The sequence below is a fragment of the Hirundo rustica genome, chromosome 2, assembly GCF_015227805.2.
Source record: "Hirundo rustica isolate bHirRus1 chromosome 2, bHirRus1.pri.v3, whole genome shotgun sequence".
NCBI lineage: Eukaryota > Metazoa > Chordata > Aves > Passeriformes > Hirundinidae > Hirundo > Hirundo rustica.
This window is the reverse complement of record NC_053451.1, coordinates 27,329,662-27,349,707: the sequence shown is the minus strand read 5'-3', so window position 1 is coordinate 27,349,707 and position 20,046 is coordinate 27,329,662. Positions and strand designations below refer to the sequence as shown.

General features: G+C 47.5%; 1 protein-coding gene across 1 annotated transcript; it reads right to left on the bottom strand.

The window, feature by feature from the left end:
* Positions 1-1,319: 1,319 nt before the first annotated feature.
* Positions 1,320-19,959, bottom strand: WDR3 (WD repeat domain 3). Its single transcript, XM_040056410.2, has 26 exons — positions 19,789-19,959; positions 18,213-18,422; positions 17,691-17,809; positions 16,687-16,765; positions 16,259-16,354; positions 15,592-15,705; positions 14,544-14,645; positions 14,327-14,424; positions 13,286-13,381; positions 12,766-12,996; positions 12,033-12,126; positions 11,607-11,708; positions 10,858-10,943; positions 10,319-10,454; positions 9,560-9,616; positions 8,794-8,894; positions 8,537-8,648; positions 8,288-8,422; positions 6,941-6,991; positions 6,654-6,719; positions 5,787-5,879; positions 5,183-5,230; positions 3,776-3,819; positions 3,222-3,350; positions 2,646-2,739; positions 1,320-2,023 (listed from the first exon to the last, which is right to left on the bottom strand). The coding sequence occupies exons 1-26, from the start codon at positions 19,957-19,959 to the stop codon at positions 1,868-1,870; spliced, it is 2,820 nt and encodes a 939-aa protein (XP_039912344.1). The 3' UTR covers positions 1,320-1,867.
* Between the last annotated feature and the right edge of the window lie 87 nt (positions 19,960-20,046).

The following is a 20,046-nucleotide window of genomic DNA, read 5'->3' as shown; positions in this document are numbered from 1 at the left end:
ACCTCTTCCAACTTAGATCAGAGGATACCTTTCATCATTATGACTCTGCATCCCAAGCTCCTCTTCTGTATCACCATTTACCTCCTTCTCATCAGTCCCTGAGTTCAGGTGCCTGTGGCCATGCTTTTTTCTTCCAGGCCTCCCAGGGGATCATCAAACAGCATCCATAACATCTATCTCCCTGTCATTAAGGTAACAGAGGCAGTCAGCCTTCCCTTTTTGGTACCTGGTTTTGGCATCTCTCTCCTTAGTCACCTCAGCTGACAGTGCACTGTGGTGTCACAAGTCACCTCTCCGTCTGTAACACTTGTTTTCCCAGCGGGCTGGCTCATTTCAGCAGCAGATAATGTGGATAACAGATGTCAACTGACTTTACCAACAAAATGTATCATCCTCCAGTGCCTCCTCTTCCTCCTAGCAATCCCTCCTATCAGGGTCTATTTTGGGAGTAGTAAAGGAAAAGAACAGAACAGAATTAAATAGAACAGCGTAAGTCAGGATAGAGATACGTTTGAGTGCAGCTTTTTGATCACAAGTTTCATACGTATCTGGACAAATATAACATTATAGGGGCACCTGGAAACTGGCAGAGCTGTATGGAAGTTCCCATTTCTACAGATTCTGAGAGCCACCTGGAAATGGAGCACAGTGTGCTCCTGTGAATTACCCAGACTCTGAAGGGGCAAGTGAACAATCATCCCCTGAGAAAGTCACAAACAGCAGAGGTGTAGTTGTTATGCCTGAGGTGCTGCCTAGACAATGACCAACAGAATTCTGGCCTTCTGCATAACTGCTAGTAATAGACAACCTAAGTCAAAGCCAGCAGTCAGCTACAACTGGGATGCAACTAAAAATCCATATGAAACTCAAGTTAGAGGTTCATCTTTGAGTACCTAAGTCGGACATGTGAGCCCAACACTCAGCAGAGTATCACATCCCCCAAACCAGTAACTCCTGGTAAAAAAACACAGCATGTGCTATAAACTGATAACAACAGCAGCAGAGACTTGTTCACTCCATTCTGCCTCACTGCCCCCACTGTGAAAATAAATCATTGTATCTGACACAGCACAAGTACAACACTGCAACAAATCAGTGCAATTTCTAAAACCTGGAGCACGTACAAGGCAAACAATCCAGGCTTCTCACGCTCGGTCTGCCAGCTCTCCAGAAAAACACAATCTGGGATGGCAGCCCTTCCGTTTGCTCCCACTGATTTTATTCTCTGTAAAAAACCCTCTGAACACTGACACACAGGCCAAGGCAACTGAGGATTTACAAAAGAAATACCAGGACAAAACACTATGAACAAAACTGTCTCATAAAGCAAATATAAATATGCCTTTAATAGAGTGTAGCCATGTTTCTCCCCGTCCCACTAAAGAGTGAGTGGCCGTAGTTCAAGTCCTCACACTTCAGCAGAAATCACAGAACTCTTTCCACAGGCCACGAGCCACCAGCAGGTGTCAGTGAAAAATCTCGCCAGCTGCCCTCCCTGACCAGGGCATGGTGTCACCAGCAGTCCGTGTGCTGGGTTCCACTGAAGCAGCGCTGCCAGCACGAGCTGATCTCAGGATAAATCAACTCCATTTCTAACAGGCACTCCACTAGAGGAGGAGCATGTGCCTTTGATAGCCGCCTCAGAAAGAGTCTAAATGCATCTATCTGCAGCAGACTACAGAGAGTCCATCTCAGAGACAACCATGCTGAGCTGGGTTTACATGCTGGTTATACCACATGGGGAGGGGACAGACTTTGTCCCAGCCACTGGACATCTTCACAGATGTTCAGCCACAAGAACACTTCCATGGTCAGCAGCGAGGCTACGCGAGTCCATCCAGGCGCTCTGGGTCTTGCGCACCAAATGCTAGAGCACTGCAAGAACCATCTTCTCTTTCTTCTTCCTTTTTCTCTTCTTCTCCTCAAAACGTTCAGTAGCATCAGCAAAAAATGTCACCTCGTCCTTGGCCTCAATCTCCCTCTTCAGAAACTGGAGCCCTGCCATGTTGAATCCCAGCACATCCTGCAGAGACAGCAGCACCAGACCGTGAGGCACAACCCAAGCTAGTCAGGGGGCAGTGCATCCTGCACTGGCCACCCTCTACTAGGAGATGATGGAAAGAAGACAATCCACAGATTAAAGAAAGCAACGTCAGTTTAAGTGTAAACTTCATCTGAGCAGGAGAACAGTCAGTCCTGCACTCAGTTCCCTACAATCCTCTCAAGACAGGCTATAATCCACTGTATTTTGTGAAACACAAGCTGCTGGCAGGCACCTGAAGCTTCCTCTAGGAAAAGGCACAGTCTGCACTGAGGCAGCAGCCCACAGAAAAGCACAAGAGAAGCAGAGAGTTACTCTACCTCCTACATATTTAGAGACTGGGGAGCCAAGATCCAAACACACGTATCAGAAAACCAAGTGCAAATGAGGCAGGGAGCACAAGTATGAGCTCACCACTGGGTATTCTCACCGGGTATGAGGAGGAACATAAGGAAAAGGCAGCCTATTTGCAAAAGAGGATGGTTTAAATGAGCTCAGACCCCCAGCCACCTTCCCGATTAGACACCACAAGACAACCCATGCTCACGAACATTGTCTCATCCATTATTCTAGATCCTGGAAAAGGGGAGGGTGCAACACTCACCCGGGCCTCGCTGACTCTGGAGATGGTGGTTTTCTTCAGATTTTCTATCACTGTCACCAGCATCTGGTTGCTTGTGATCTGCCCAAAATGTATCCTGGGAACAAAGCAGGCAGCAGCATTGTCATTAGAAACATCACAGAGGCCCTCTCCTGAGCCTTTGTATGTTCTGGACATACAGGGTTTTTTAAATTAGTCTTCCCCAGACCAGCACTGGACATGGACAAATGTATCTGGAAAAGCTGTTTTTCTTAAGTTTAGCAGTGGTTCAAGGGGAAGGTCTTTGTGAGGACAGGGTTCTACAGTGACTGCACCCCCAACAGTGCCTTGTCAGACTTGATGTGGGGTCTTTTCATTCCAGGGAGACTTGGGCCACTGGGACCAGCAACCCCACCTGGGCATGTCAGCACTCTGAATCCAAGCAGCTCAATCCCACACACCATTCGTTCACTGTGGGCTGCAGAGATTCCTCATCTCCTGGCAGACCACACATTTATTCTCTAGAATGCCCCCCAAGAATTTCAGGCCCAGAGACCCAGAAGAAAGCCCAGATACTGTCTGGGCAGATAAAGGACTCACTTGAGCAGGAAGAGCAGAGCTCGGCACAGAAGCTCAACATCTGAGCCCAGCTGAATATATTCATTGAAGAGTCTGAGCAGGTCAGGGACATAGGAGAAAGGCAGCACCAGGAGAGACTCTTCCAGCTCACTGAGGGAAAAGGCAAAGGGACACAAACATTAGTGTCAGTCAGCTACAGTCTCACTGCTACAGATGAGCAGGAAACACATCCACATAAGCGTGTTCTGGTACTCAGCTGTGCTAAGCAATTCCTCACAGCTGGTCCATGACTGCCCACACCTGCACAGCCCAGGCCTCTTGTAGCACAGGGAGCAGGCACACAGCCTTCCCTCCTCAGCATCCCAAACTGCTCTCCATGTACTTGCACATCTCCAAGCAGCCAACCCACATCTAGAAGTTTTAGTCCACACTCCCCACATAAGGAACACTTCCCATTCCCCAGTTCCATGCACGTTCCTTTTATGAGAGACCACTCAAGACCCCAGCCAGTCCTGGGCCTAGAAACCCAACACTCACTCACAAACCTGTTCAGCAATAAAGCTCTTGGGACTCACCTCGACTTGACCTTCTTGAAAACTTCCAGCACATATGCAGAAGGCTGCAACAGAGCAAAGACACCAGCCCTGTTTAACAAGAAACATTCCAGGACCAACATGCCCTAAGGTCCATTTCACACAGTTAAAAACACCATCACATCTTGTGAGACAGACACACCAAGCTGAATATAACAAAGGGGAAACCGCTTTGGCTTCAATCAGCTGCCACTGAGAAGTTCTCCCTCACCCTTCTAAGGGTACTCTACACTGGTGAAGAATATTGTGAAAAATCTAATGTATACTTAACCAGCTAAGTCATCTCAATTAATGTCAGTGAATCTTGTACAAATTGGACAAAAAGCTTGGAAAAACAAATCATACATAAAAAACCTTACACAAACTCATCTCCCAGACTTAATTCCTACTACTCCTGTTTATCTGCTGAAAGTGTTTGGCAGATGCAGAGCTGGGAATTGGGAAACAACTACTATGTCACAGGATTGCAATCACTTCTGTTCAGTCTATCCAACTTATAATTAAATACACTTATAATCAGGAGGAAGGGACAGAAGGGCTCTTGCAAGGTGGTTACAGGTAATTAGAAGGAAAACAAAGGCTGTTTCATCTGGCACTGACATTCAGCTTTGAGCAACCTGGTTTAGTGGGAGGTGTCCCTGCCCAGGACAGAGGGGTTGGAACCAGATGATCTTTAAGGCCCCATCCAACCCAAACCATTGTATGACTGCATGAAAATGGGCGAGTGGAAAAACAAGGATCTTCCTAAGGGCATTTAAAAAACACACTCTGGGAGTGCACATTGGAATAAACCAGGAAAACTGATCTACTCAGAGTAGTGGATTGTTATTTATCAATGAAATCCATGCATCCTTGTCTGTGTATTTTGTAATATGTCAAAAATCCACAAAAATTAGTGGAAACTGTTGTGCAGTGGTATGACGTGAGTGAATAGGGGCACCAGCTCTAGCCTGCAATACCTGGGCCTTGAACTAGCATTCAGAATTTTCTCACTAAACTCTGCAAGAACAGGAACAGAATCAATAACTGGTGTAGCAACACCATATAAATAAACCTGGAAAAGGTTCAAACCAGCTTTCCTATACCTTGGAGAAGAGTGTAAACCCCTGGCTCATGATAAGGAAGATCATAAGGTCATGGCTACCATCAGGGTTCTTTAACAGGGCTAAATTTTTTTAACACAGATGCATGATACTAAAAAATAAAAGAATAACACAAAAAGAAACCCCATCAGCACGAAAACTCCAAATTATGTTCACTTTGCACAAGCAAAAAGAACTAAGCAGTCCTTCCCTCCAGCAACCCAGCATGTTGGCTCAGCCAGCAAACCAACCAGCCCCACTCCAGCTGAGAACGGACCACAGCCTCTGGCCTGGGCATTCCACTTACTGTAATATTTCCATAGGCACGGAGGATGGGATTGACAGGGAAGGGAACCTGGAGACACAGAACGGGTCAGAATGAGGCAGGTGTGTGTGCATAAACGCATTTTCAGAGCAAACTTTTACCCACAGTAGAAGAAAGCTTACATTGAGTGTCTTCCTGCAATTCCCACACCTCCAACCTCCCCAGAATGTTGCTGAAGGCCTCATTTGAAACCACCAGACAATCTCTTTCTCAGACACAGATGCCTAACTCAAACATGGAAGAATTTCCTTCCACTTGTCACCTTTCCCACTTCTATCACAGCCCCTTATTCAGCAGGGAGTGTTGAGATGAAGGCAAAGTTGAGGCTTTAGGATGAACCTGCAGCAGCACACTCTTCCAGGGACAAAACTTACACACTGATACAACTTTAGGCATAAAGATCATTGGAAAGAACACACCCCTAATTATGCCCCAGAGCATGGTGCCATTTACTTCTCAAAAAGATTTGAGCAAATGTCTGCTGTTTTCAGCTGTCCTGACTTTATCTGCATGCTAAGCCTTTCCACTTGAGCTGGAAGGATACACCCAACACACCTTGGCATTTTTACATTCCTCAGTCTTTTACCTCTTTTCCTGCAGCTTTGCATATGGCATTGTGTTCCTTTAGTTTTGCCATCTCCTCTCTGTACAGCTCGATAGCTTCCATGATCCTCTCAGCCTGTGCAGCACAAGAACAGCACATCAGTGACACCAGGCAAGCCAGGGCAAAGCTCAGCTGGACAAACACAGCTGGAAGCAGAGATGCTGACACAGAGCACGACACGGCACTTCCCCTGATAACCTCTATTCCAGACACAACCCTGAACACACAGGTTAAGTCCTGAAGATGTCACACACCATCCACACCCCCCACTGCCCTGGGTGCTCTCTGCTTGCAGCTCAGCTGTTGCTTTGACCACCAGCCCCAGCAAGCAGTGCTCCTTTGAGGCACGAGCCAGGGTCAGGCCATTTTGACTATTCAGATTAATTTCTTCTGAAAATCACCAAACTGTCGAAATCTGCAGCCACAGCATTACCCACCCCCACACCTTCCAAGGACATCTCCCACGTCAAATATCACAACAGATTTCCACCTTCCACTGCTGCGCACTGGACTGCACAGCCCTTCAGGGAGAGGCCTGATGCCTTGAGAGCATCCCAGCTGCCTCGTGCTCCTTTGGGATGCAAACCCCACAGGGCAAGAGCAGCCCTGTGTGACCCACACGTGACAGGCAGCTGCAGCTACAGGAACCTCACATCTCATTCCTCTGAGGAGGAAAAAACTCCTGCTGTGTGACCCTGTCTGCTGGCTTCTGAGCAGGACACACTGCCTCTGCATGCAAGAGCAATCTGCCCTTAAGTGACAGCACGGGTTACTCCTCAATCTGATGCTATGACCCCTTGATGGACGGGTGAGGCACAAAGCCACGCTGGCAGAGCCACAGCACCTTACCGCTTTGATGGTTTCAATGGTCTTCTTCCCTGCCAGCCCTGTCTCTCCTTGCCTCTCTCCAGGCACCTACAAAATACAAAACACAGCGCTGCAGTTCCATCCTTCCACAGTGCCACAGCCAACTACATCATAGAGCAGACACAGCCTCAGCACCACCTTCCTCCCCATACCGCCCCAAGGAAGAAAAGGATCCTTTCTCCCTGATACCTCTCCCACACCTCTTCCAGAAATAGTTCTCCCAGAGTTTGTACAGTCAGACTGACACACATTCAGATGGTGCAACTTACCACAGGCTGCTCTTCCTTTGCCACACTCTCCTCATATTCAGCTTCTCGTTGCTACAGAGGATGAGAACACAACATATTAACAGCTGTGAGCGAGACAAGGATGCAAGGCCCTTCCAGATGGGTTGAGCAAGACAACCTGGAGGGCCGCATGCAGCTCCTTGCAAAACCAGGACCAATCAGCAGAGACAAACAAATGCCCATTTGTCCCTGATCCCATCCCCACAGTGAACTCTAGAATCTCTCACAGAGAAAGAAATCCAGGTCTCTGCTCTGGGTACAGGAACAGCCCTTCAGGATCCCACCAAGCCAAGAGAGACATTGCAGCTCCCCACCACACCTTTCACCAGTCCCACAACAGAGGAAACAAATCTAGAAAAGTCCCAGAGTTGTTCTGGGCTGCAAAAGGAAAGAGTCTCTGGTCTGTCATCTCTCACGTGAAAGGGCATTAATTATGTTATGCGTAGTTCACTACTCGTGTATTTGCACCCACCTTGCTGTTCAAACTTGACCCAAAACAAACTTTTCAGGAATCTGGAAAAGAGCCACCTCTGTCTCTCCTTTTACCAAACACAGGGAATCAAGGTACAGCGTGTGGGTCACCTCTTGCAAACAGGCTGGGATAAAAAAACCCAAACATCTACTACAGGTTTCTCATCCACCCCTGCTTCAGCATTTCTGTCTCCTTCCCCTCCCATCCTGGTTTGAGAACGGCCTTACTAGTTCACTGTCACTAGGGGTGACAGAAACAAGCTTCTCAGAAGGATCCAGCAAAAAGATAAAGAGTTACAAATTGTTCCAAAGGAATCTCTGATTGGATACGTGAAACAAACACATGAGCCAACCCCCATGGTGGCTCAATACTGGAACAGGTGCTCAGACAGTCTGGAAAATCTCTCTCCCTGGAGATATCAATGTATCAAGGCAAGTCTCTAAGCAGCTTTATGGTGATCCTGCAGCGAGCAAGGGGTTGGACCACAGACCTCCAGACTTTCCTTCCTACTTAAGTCCTTCTGAGTCTATGAGTCCTCACAATACATGCTCAAATGGAACAGAAGGGGCTTCTCCCCAGCATCCCTGAGCTCTGGGGCCTGCTCCTGAGACAGAATGGACCTCTCACAGTTGGAAAAGGGACAAACTGCATTTAACAGGAGCAGTGCTCTCCATCCCTCCCCATCAGCCACCTACTGAACCGCCTCCCAAACACACTTGTGCTGAAAGGCACACAAGAGAATGTCAAAGCCTGTAAGGAACAGACCTGCAGAAAGCCACTAAAGATCGGGAGGAAAAAAAAAAAAAAAAAAAAAAAAGTCTGGAAGTTGTTTTTGGTAGGAAAGATGCAACTCTCACCATCTCCCTCTCCTCTTCCAAAATCAGTGGTTCCCTCGTCCTCTCCCAGAGGCGCAGGGACTTGTCGTGGGATGCTGACACCACGTAGTCTCCATTGGGACTGAGTGCCAAACACCAAACCTCCTGGTGATGCCCCTGCACAGATGACAGAAGAGGTATGACATTAACATCATCCAACTTCCACCCCTGAGACAAATCCTGCTCATGCAGGGATAATACTTCCTTTCAGCAGACTCCAAAACTTCCTACCTCCAGCGTCTGGATATGTTCAAATTTATCTGCATCCCACTGCTTAATCTTACTGTCCTTCCCAGCTGTGAAGAAGAGATGGGATTTGGGCACAAACTGCAGATACATCACACTGGAAGAGAAAAAAGCTCAAATTTACCCACACGGAGAACACTGCAGAACTCTCCCTACTCTGCGCTGGATAAAACGATTATTGCTGGATCACAACTCCTTGGAGCCAAGTCCACAGTCCAAAGATCCTGCAGGATTTGACTCACCTGTCATCATGGGCAAAGAGAGAACGGTGACAGTCCCCAAAATCCAAGCCCCAAATCTTCACATTCCTGTCAGCAGAGCCGGTGGCAATTAGAGTCCCATCCTAGAGAACAACAGAGAGGAGGGTGTGGGGAGCTGGCTGGCAGCCCCACGAGGAACTGCTGCCACCCCAGTGGCTCTGCACTGCTGAGCAGGCAGACACCTGGCTCCTGAAATGTGGCCTCCTGACCCCTCCACCTCCTCCCCAGCGGCCCGTGCTCTGGTGCTGGCACAGCCCACTTGGAGCACTCTGGCCCTCCTGTGACCCTCTGCAGGTATTTGGTCATATCTTGACACTTTTCTTGCCTTTCAATCAGCCTCATTCCAAAGATACCTCAGGGCAAGATGCAGCTCAAGAAAGAACAGGCACGAAGAGGATGCTCCCTCTCAGCACCTGCCCTCTGCTCCCATTAACAATTCCTGCTGCTCTCACACAGTGACTTTAGCAGGAATCAGGCTGTACCTGTTACAATGAGTGTAAGGGACCCTTACAGCATTTGGATTTTCACTCACTTGCAAAATGCCCCGGGGTCAGTTCTGTCATGAGCCCCACTCTGATAACCCTCCCAGTGAGCACAGGACTGCAGTGTAAGAAGGGGATTGCTGTGTCCCACCCAGAAACTGCTAAGTCAGGAGCAAGGAGGTGACATGAAAGCATCATCCTAGAGGCCTTGATGGCAGCAGAGGTTCTCACACTCATCCGTATCCCCACAGCTCCACGATACTTACATAGCAGATGTCCATACACAGCACCGGCAGCTTGTGTCCATAGAGAGAAAGGAAAAACTGAAGCAGAAGAAAAGTGACTCAGTTAGACATAGTGGGCAGAGGTGTGCAAACCTCAAGCTCCAGACTACTTCTGCCCTGCCTCAGGAGCTGTTTTTCTAGCACTGCCCCACTTTCATTCTTGCGCTGAACACTGCTAGCAGCAGGGTCATGAGGGCAGAACCGAGAAGAAGGTGGAAGCAGCCAAGCAAGCTGAACTAGCTCTGTTTGCTCTCTAGCTAACTCTGGTGGCAATCACCAGTATCAATGGAGATCATTTCTGTTTCTCTTCACTTAACTATGAGCACCAGCCTGACTTGTGTCACTCCCTAACATCCACATGCTAATACATAGCTCACAAATCCACTACACACTGCTCACAAGGAAGGTTCTCCTCCCGCAGGCTTTGCCTCTGCCATGCCCCATTTCATGCCACATGAGACACATTCATCCCCACCTTCACTGTGCCTGACAGATCTGGAGTAGTGATACATCTGCAGGGTTCAGAATGAACCTTGCCACTTACAGGCTCAGAACACTTTTAAAATGAAAAATGGATCTTCCAGTTCCCAGTGTGGAACAACCACGGCTCTTTCAGGTTTGCCAGCAAACAGGCCCCTGAAGGAGGATGTTCCACATAAAACAGACACTTTTCCTTTGTATTCCTGATCTTGCAGGCTACACCCCTTCCAGCACAGCCTCACAGCCCATTTGGTTACACACCTTGAGTGTGTCAACATAGAAAACCTTCACAGTGCAATCCAGTAAGGAGACAGCCAGCAGCTTCTGGTTGGGGCTGTACCGCACACAGAGCACGTCTTCATCCAGCTGTAAAATGCGAAGGTGTTTCATGGAAAGCCTGGCAACAAGAGGAAAAAACCAACTGTTATCCCAAGCAAACAAACTAGGAAGGCAAATGGATCCAAGTCCCACACTGCACCCCGGGAAAGCAAGTGAATTCTAATGTGCAGCACCTCATTCCTCACTCAGACAGCACTGGAAATAAGCAGGCTCTGATGGCTGATGAACTTCACTGCTACATTTATGGTAACGATCTGCAGGCCCAGCCTGATTAGACACTAAATCCACGCACTAAAAGGGATCAGAATGAGACAAGTGCCCTTCTCCAGCTAAGCTCAGGTCTTCACAAAACTGCAAGGAGCACAAACTCTCCTCCCTGTGTTCCACATAGATGCCACAGGCAGCTCTTGTAGTGCACTGCAAAGGCCAAAGCACCCATCAACAATGGATTATCATCTCACCTTTTCTGAACACTGCTCTCATCCTTCACAAGCTCAAACTCCCAGAACTTGACACATTTATCAGCACCTCCTGTCACAAAGCCACGCTGTAGGGGAAAACAAGAAAGTTGCTGTGGAACTAGTTCCTATCACCCAGAGAAAGTCTACAGCAAGGAACTGCCAACACAGAGAAGGTTTTTGAAATGTCCCACATTCCCACACCATTAATGACTACGTGGACTCCACCAGGTGCACTTGCTCTGGTTAGAGCACACATTGGCTGAGCAACAACAACAATTTCAAAAGCTCTAGCTTATTCAGGAGAAGAGCCCAAATGTAAAACAAAACCTGGAATGAAACTTTGGGATTGAAAGCAGTCATCCCAGCTGCAGGTAAAAATATGCTTTTGATTTGTGGGCAGCTTGAGAATCTCCATTACTGGGTAACACATCACTTACCACCACCCTACAAGAGAGCCTTCTAAAGGAACTGCAGTCCAACATTTTACATTAAGAAGGATGGTAAAATCTATCCCATATGTTTTCATCTGCAGGGAGGATGAATATCAGGCAGATTATTTCTCATTATGGTTTTGATTCCAGTAGAAAGTTATTAGACACTACCAGCTGCATCCTCCACCTCTGAGGATGAGGAGTTGCATGCTTCCATGGAACAAAGCACATGGTGCAAAACAAATTCCATGGTGCAAAGAAAGGAAAGAATTATGTGGAAAGATGTGCAGATGATACTTATAAGGGTGGCTGAGTTACCTGGTCTGGTGAAAGAGCAATGGACCACACAGCCCCATCGTGAGCATCAAGTGTCTCTATCAGACTGCCAGAAGCCAGGTCATACAGCTGCAGCTTCCCTGTCTGGTAGAAAGACACCACAGAGGAACAATCAGCCTCTGCTCACGGCTCATGAGAGCTCCTGGGAGAAGAGCCCATGTCCCCAGCAGCCAGCTGCACTAGGTGGCTGTTACACAGAGATGGCCAAACTCCTGATCTCCATCAGGGCCTTCCCAAAGCTCTCCTCTGCTTTCCACCTCAAGCCACCAGAGCTCAGTAATGACCCTGGGATCACAGCAGTGCTCCAGATCAGGAGAGGTAATCCATTTTCTGTGAGGCTGCCTTAATGCCACTTTCCTAACACATTCCCAGACCAGGGCAGCCTGGAGCCCGAGGGCCACTCCTCACCTTGGTCCCAATGATGACCTGCCGATCTCCGGGCACGAAGAGCGAGCAGAGCGCGTACTCACACTCCATCGTCCGGATGCACTGCAAGGTTGACCTGCGGACAAAGAGCCCAAAACCTCTCACCACACACAGAACCTGGCCTGCTCAGAGAGACATGCTCCAGTGTGGCCTCTACCCACTGCTGTCTTTCAGCTGGGGTCAGATGATGAGCCACCACCATCCCATCGACCCAGTATTTCCCATAAAGACATGCCACTGTGTTGTCCACCATCATGACCTGTTGCTGTTGTGAACAAGAACAGAGCTCCTAATTTTAAACAGCATTTCAGAAAGGGATGGAGTGTAAGACAGTGCACTCAGAGGAAACTGAGCTTGAAATCAGCACCAAGGAACCCACATGTTCCCTAAAGAACAGGCTTGTTTGGGGTAACAGTTAATACCTCTTAATAAAAATGAAAAAACAAAAAAAATCCATAGCAAAATACAGTCTATACCCGACTTCTATGTATGACCTTTGTGGTTAGACCTTCTGTTGAAATTTTAGATCTACAGTTTCTCTAACAAGGAAAAAACGAAAAATAATTTTCTATCTATTTACTTTATTTATTTATCTTACTCCCTTTACTTCATTCACTGTTTTATCTCTTTCCAGCATCCCCTGTTTCTTATCACTGCTTTTCTTAACACAGCATCCCCTCAGTTCTGGGAGACTGACACAACCAAGACTGCGTACCTGTTCCAAATCTTCACGGACTCTGCCGCTGCTGAGAGAATGGCAATGTTGTCAGAGCTAAAAGCCAACGTCCTGACATCACTGCGGTGGCCTCCGACGGTTATCCTGGACACACGGACAGCCTGGGGCACTGGTGCTGACAGGTCCAGGTTGTACAATTCAATGACATTGTTCTGGAGCAGCAGTACCATCTTCAGCTCTCCTTTTGGAGAGAGAATCAAGTCAAACGACCTGTTTGATTAGATAAAATCAGAGCTGTACACAGGGGCAGTAAGACAAACCGTTGATCAATTATCAAGAACAACTGAAACAGAGGAGGACAGACAGAGCACATCCAACAAGCAAGTGCCTGAGCCACAGAGGTGTGAATGGACTGGAGATCGTGGCAGGCCTCTCCCCACCTCCAAGCTAAACAAATGCTCAGGGGGAAGCTTCTTCCACCTCTGCCTGCACTGAGCCATGCAGAGCCCTCCCTGGGTAGCTGCATAATCACCCATCAGACTCCAGGCTCTCCACTCACTTGATTTTAGAAGAGGCTTTGACATTAGTGACCCGCTGAATCTCCTCCTGCAGGCTCAGCTCCACACTTCTTTCAGGCTCCTCTTCAGAGTTCTGTCTGGAAATGTTAGATAAGGGAGGAGAGTCAAATGACCCAACACAGCCAATGCAAACTAACACACCGACAGAGAAAACATACAGAAACCACTTAGCCTGCTGAAAACAACATCCAGCAGTGCTAACCACATTTAAGAACAGGGACTGGGAAGGGTGGACAGTGAAGTTCATGCCAGTACGCAGGCCACTAAAGACACAAACTGTCCTACAGAAGGCAACCTCCTCTGGAGCCAAAACACAAGGCACATTACAAAGATGGCTACAAAACAGGCAACAGAAGCTGTGCTTGAGAGCAAGACCAGCTTCTGCTCGTCCCCTATCACTCACCAAAAGCTCTCAGCCACTGCCAAAATGCATTTCCAGATTTACCTGCCCTGTGCTTTAATTTCTACCCTGGAGCCAGACCCATCCCTAAGGGCTGTTCTGAGGCACCTGTAAAGTGGATACACTTAAAGTGCCAGAGACACTTAACACAGAGTAACCATAAAGAAAATTCTCATCTGTATCTCTACCTGCTATAAAACAGGAGATGAAATAGCAGACTGTGTGACTTCTCAGATGAAACTCTCACTCCTGCACTGCCTACCAAGAACTTATTTTGATGCACCAAGGAGTATAAAGACCAATGTTAGGTAGAGCTGAGCAGCTCTGAAAAACCCATTTTATGTCCACTTCTTTGCACACTTTAGCTTGCCTTTTTTTTTTTTTTTTTTTTTCCCCAGAGGGGAGACCCAGAAAGAAAGGTATTCCCTTAGTCTCTGGGAGCAGTGCTGCTCAGACAAGCACCAAGGATGCACAGAAAGATCAACCCCAAAATACAACAGCACAAAGAGAATGGCCAGAACCTTGGAGTTCAACCACTGTGTAACACCACTGAAAAGCCTGTCTAAATAAAGAGCTTTTCTAGAGCCTTCTGGACACAGACAAGATCCAAAAAATTACTTACTTGGCTTTTTTCCTTGCTTTCTTCATTTTCTTTTCCAATTTCCTTTGGATTTCCTCCTCAGAAAGGACAGAGAACACTTCCAGAACAGCATCTGTTCCCTAGAGTCAGAACAAACAAATGCAAAGGCATGCAAAGGCCTGGCTGGTCCTTACAGAAAGTACCCAAGGTCTCTACCAGCCTCCTCTACAGCTCAGTAGCAGAGCCCCCCATTACTCACATGGCAGGCCAAAAACTTGCCCATCCGGTCTGTGCCAAGAGTCACCACTCGATCCCTCCCTTCCCGCATGATGGATCCAACTTTGCTGCACTTAATGATGCGCTGCAGGGAAAGAGGAACAAACTCGGGTCTCAAAGGGCAAAGGAGCTTCTCAAGCAAACTCAAGAAACCTGCTGACAAGGGAAGTCAAGGAGAGGGGGAAATGAAGCTACAGGGTCCTGGCAGAACAGCTATTAAGGATAATAAGGGGACAAAACAATCATCTGTGTGAGCTGCAAGCTTATCTCCTGGTGCTTTGTTGCATTTCAGCTGAAAACACTCATTGGCAGTCTCAGTGGAAGAATAACTTTATTGGCAAACCATAGCCATTTAAGAGACAGAGATGATTTTGTATGCTACAGAAGCAGCAGAGCTCAGTCAAAAGAGGCACAGAAGGTGAGAACAGAGACTCTTAAACAGGGCATTGAAGGGAGAGAAATCCTCTGGAGAGGAAGCTGGAAAATTAATTAACAAAGTCAGGTATCTACCACAACTACAAGCAGCCTGAGATCTGAGCAGTACCCCAGAAAGTTCTACCAGAAAATCAGGTTCAATAAAGTCTCCAGCAGCAGCACAAGTGGGAATGGCTTTCTGCAACCCAATCTCACACCACATTTCATTACAGTGCAACTCTGACCTCTGTTTCTGCAAAGCTGAGCATCAGTACTGAACTCAGCAGCTGCCAACCTGCTAGGAACTATTTTATTTCTGTGTTGTTTGATGAAAGAGCTCTATTAGCACTGTTTACATTTATATATTTGGTAGTCCTCAAATAGAAAGCAAAGAAAAACTGTCAGTGGAGGATAAATCTGTGGGTGTTTTGGCATACATACTTCTGCTGATGTTTTACAGGTAGATGAGGCAGCAACTGCTGCTAAGGAAGTTGTTATAGATCAAGACAAGAATTTTAACATTTACCCAAACAGGCTAAATATGACACTCAGGATATGAGCCATGCAAATGGGGTTAGATACATCAGCTCAGAGACAGTGTGGAAAACTGATCTTACTTCCTCAGGATGCTCATCCAGCTCTAAGGTCTCATCCTCTTCAGCATCTTCTTCTGCTCCAGGTGAAAAAGACCCTTTGCTTTTCTTGGGTTCTGGTTCATCAGGATCTTTTACCTGCTCAGAGGGAAAAAAAAAAAAAAAACCCAAACAAAACAAAACAAAACAAACAAACAAACAAAAATTAAATAAATAATAATAAAAAAAGAACCAAACCACAAAAAAACAAACTTACAAAAGGAGTACTTTAAACCTCAAGAGCTGTAGTATTGTGGTTTCTGACTCACACTTCATTTCCCTGGAGATACAGCTGGGTAGCATACACTGGAGTGTCCTACAGCATCCCTGCAGGCACCAAGCACTCCGTGTGCTCCCATGATTATCATCCACCCACAAGACTGTCCCCCTCAGCTGTAAGTCAGAAGGCAGGAAGATCTGACACACTGTAGAAATCTCGTTCTGAAAGTGCTCGCAGCTTCACTTGAAAGCTCAAAACACAGGTAACAGCAAAGCCCATCCCACGAGCAGCTTCTGGACCCCTCAGAGAGCAAAGACACTGCTCTGGCTGTTTCCCAGAACACCCATCAGATCTGAACACGCTCCAGTTCCAACTCAGTTCAAGGACAAGCCGCTGGGCAAGGGCTGAGGGGTTACAGAGGGAATGCCTTACCTCCTGGATGTAGGTGAGATCCCACACCCTCAGCTCACTGTCACCGCTCCCAGTGATCAGACGCTTCTCTTCGGACAGCAAAGCCATGCCCCAGACCTGTCCAGAGGCACAATGGGAGGAACTGACTCCTTTACTATCATAAAAAAAGCACAGTATCTTTAAATGACTTATTTAAACAGCAACCAAACACAGAACGGATCTAGCTGGGACCTCCTCTGGGGACATGTGCTTGGGAATTGTCACCCATTACATCTGATGACGGTTCTTGGAATGTTTGGAAGTTTCTCATTTGCTCACTCCTAAAGCCTAATGAAAGTAAAATGTACGATGGTGCCAGCTTACAACTCCTGAAAGCAAGAAAAGCCCAGAGTGAGCCATAACATCCCAAGTCCCTCCAGCCCAAGAGCTCGCACATATCCCCTTTTTACCTCAGCTCGGTGTCCAACCAGAGTTTTGAAGCAGTGCTGGGTGTCCAGATCCCACCATTTCACCAGTGTGTCTTTGGCACTGGAACAAAGAAGAAAAACTCAAGACATGAGGAAAGACTCCAGAGCTCACCATTTTTCTAAGTGGTAGAAATCCAAAAAAATCTAAAACATGTCAGTAGGTATCACAGAGCAGCTGCTCAAACATTGAATTTTGCAAGTCAAACAAAAAAGGCGCAGCAACACTGCGAGAAGGATCTGTCAAGTCACTGAAGCTGACCTGCAAATATTTGAAATTGCACTAAGAAACGCATATCATCTACCCAACCAACAAAATACTACTTTTTCCATCTGAAAAAAAACCAAAAGAAAGTTGTAATTATTTTAAACTGAACTGATTGCATGCACTTTTCCATTAAGCTAGTAAATGGCATATTAAAAAGCAAAAAATTAGTGACTGATATTTCAGCAAGAGTACCTCCTGTCAACATTTATTATTAAAGGGATTCAGTCAACTTGCAGCTCATTTAGTTGAGTAACTAAAAATCAACTTAAAAAAACCCCCTTTCATCTTTTAATTAATGCGTGTATTTACAGCTTACAAGAAAACTATTTTCTGTCACACTGCTGTGTGAATTACACATACAGAAGGTAAGTCTGCTCAATTCCTCGAGATAAAAAAACTCCAAAACCTGTTACATACACAATGAACATGTTACCACTTTTCTTTGTTACAATCATTTTAAGTTGATGGATTTACCAACAAGTTAAACTGTTTTCCAAGCATTTTTTTCCAGTATGGCCATTTCAGCTGCTCTAAGACTTGGATTCAGGCACCAGACTTAAAAATATGTGGATGTGACAAAATTATACTCAAAGACGCTGGAGGGTGTGAGACATCACAACACAAAAAGGAAAATATAAATGCCTATAGTACACAGGATGTCCAAATTGCAAGTACAACCATGCCTGCTTTCCTGACAATAAGTACTCTTAGTCTGGCTCACCAAGTGACCAACAAGTTCTTCTCCTTCAAGAAAAGGACTTGAGTGATGACATCCTTGTGTCCCCTCAGCCGGTACAGGCCACTCTCATTGATCACATCCCAGACGATGACTTCCGTATCCTGGAACAGAGAGAGTGTCGCCACGGGACTGGCCCTTGTCTCTGCAAAACTTCTGCCACGAGACTGAAAAGATTACCTGAGAGCACACCTTCTCACTCTGGACCACAAGGATGGTTCATACAAGTGACACTGCCTCCCCAAAGGTGCAGTCAGGGTGATAAATGAACCATCCCCAGCTTGAGACACTTTTGCTATTCCTGATCTCACCAGATTCTTCACTTTTAACAGCTCCACCAGTGCCCTACTCCTGCCTGCAGCCCCTGCTGCTCCCCAGCTCCTCTCACTGCCATCCTCTGGCTACGGGCAGAGGCCTCACTTAAAATACCGAACATTTCAGCGCAGCTCAGCCTCCCCCACGGGGCATCCCTGGGAAAGGGTGGAGCTCCAGACGCCAAAGCCTCACCTTTGAGCCAGACACCAGCCTTCCACCCAGGTGGTCGTACTGCAGGGCCGTAACTGCGGCCCTGTGCCCATTGAAAGTGATGGTGGACTCCCCACTCAGGAGGTTGAAGACACGGATTGCTCCATCCTCATACCCAACAGCCAGGTGCAACCCATCTGGAGAGGGGCAGAGGCAACTGACTTGCTGCTTGACACCCTTAAGGATAAGAACCTGCGATTTTTAGGAGACAAAACACATATAATGTTGATAAATGGCGTGAGAGTCAGATACTTACACAGCAGAGAAAATATAGTTTACCCTTCTCCTGAACTTCCAACTGAGTGCTTCTGCCACTTTATAAGTTCATTTTTCAACTTCCTGCACCAAATACAGTATCATTAACCCCATTTTCCAAGGCAAACAGCAGCTAGAAGGGAAGCAATTTCTCACAATTAAACAGGAAACCAGTGCAGAACAAGCCCTGGAACTCAGAACCTGAAATTTCTGCCCCCACATATTAAGTCCCAGAGAGCAAGAAATATTATTTGAGAGTAAAGTTGGAAAGTTTCTTCCTGACTCCAACCTCTCTTGCCTGGCCTACCTTGGGTATACAACACAGAAGCTTTTCCACAGACTGCACAAGAACCTGAGAATGATAAAAACGTCCCCAAAACAATATACCAGCAGTCAGCTCTCCAGAGGCTGTGAGGCAAAACCAGATTTCAGCTTGTAGTGGACAGTAGTACTTAGGGTGATTTCTGAATCTCACAGGAGACAGTGTGCGGCAAAGTCCTTAAAGTTACAGCTCACAACCTCGCTATGGGATCACCTTTCACAGGGGATGCCCAGTTCCACAGCCAAATCACAAACTCTGTGACATCCCTGATTCGTCCAAGAACATTCACACAGCCAGCTAAACCGGGAGCAGCCTTCCAGCTACTGGGACAACAATTACTCTTCCACAACTGAGGTCCTGAGGCAAATCTCAAGGGACCCACAGTGAGATTCAGCCACTTTAAGACCAAGTGGAGATAAAATAAATTACTCTTACAGTAAGAACAGAGCATCAGGATCACCACTCCCTCTCTCTGATGGCTACAAGTTACTACCAAAAGAAAACAAAGGTGAAAGTCGCTGCATTCCAGATATCCATTATCCAAATCATCTCCTCTGTTCTGTGCTATAGGTAGCTGGTGCTACCTGTGGGATTTCAACAAAAGCAACCCTCATAAATCCCTTAAACAGAAACAACCAATTACTTTCTTGTACCTTTCTTGTAAGCATCCAACACTGCGGTATATTTTGGACTACTCAAAAGGTAACACGATGCAGAATCCTTTTAGGCCGGTGACCGGCTTGGAGAGCTGGAAGAACAACGGGCCAGGACGCAGCCAGAACCAGCACGACGGGCCAGAGCTGCAGACTCACTCCATAACCCAAGCTCACGCTGTGCTCGCCCTTCCCGAGAGGCGAGGAGGCTGTGCTGTCTCTTCCCTCCAAACGCCGCTCAGCAGCACAAACCGCTCCCCTTCAAGCGCCCCAAAGCCCCCGCACGCTGCACCCCAGCCCTGCCCCGCCACCGCATCCCGGCTCCCACCTTCTCTCCTTTCCTTGTGTCCCACACGAACACGTGCTCGCAAGCCGGCACGGCCACGTAGCGGCCCCGCTCGCCGCGCAGCGCCACGAAGGCCACGGCGGCCCTGGCGCTGGCCACCAGCCCGAAGAGCGCGGCGGGCTCGTAGCGCAGGTACTGCCGCGTCAGCCCCATGCCGGCCAGGAGCGCGGGGAGCCGCGGCCGCCACACGTGCGGAGCTGCGGGCCCGCCGCGCTGGAAGTGCGTCAGAGCGGGCCCGGC

What these genes read in the sequence shown, in the direction of transcription:
- WDR3 (XM_040056410.2), bottom strand. Translation starts at nt 19,959, where the DNA reads ATGGGGCTGACGCGGCAGTACCTGCGCTACGAGCCCGCCGCGCTCTTC. An exon ending in ATCTCACCTACATCCAGGAG is followed by an intron (nt 15,706 to 16,258) that starts GTAAGGCATTCC and finishes CCCTCTGAGCAG; the next exon opens with GTAAAAGATCCTGATGAACC. An exon ending in TTCAAGAAGGTCAAGTCGAG is followed by an intron (nt 3,351 to 3,775) that starts GTGAGTCCCAAG and finishes CTTTTCCCTCAG; the next exon opens with TGAGCTGGAAGAGTCTCTCC.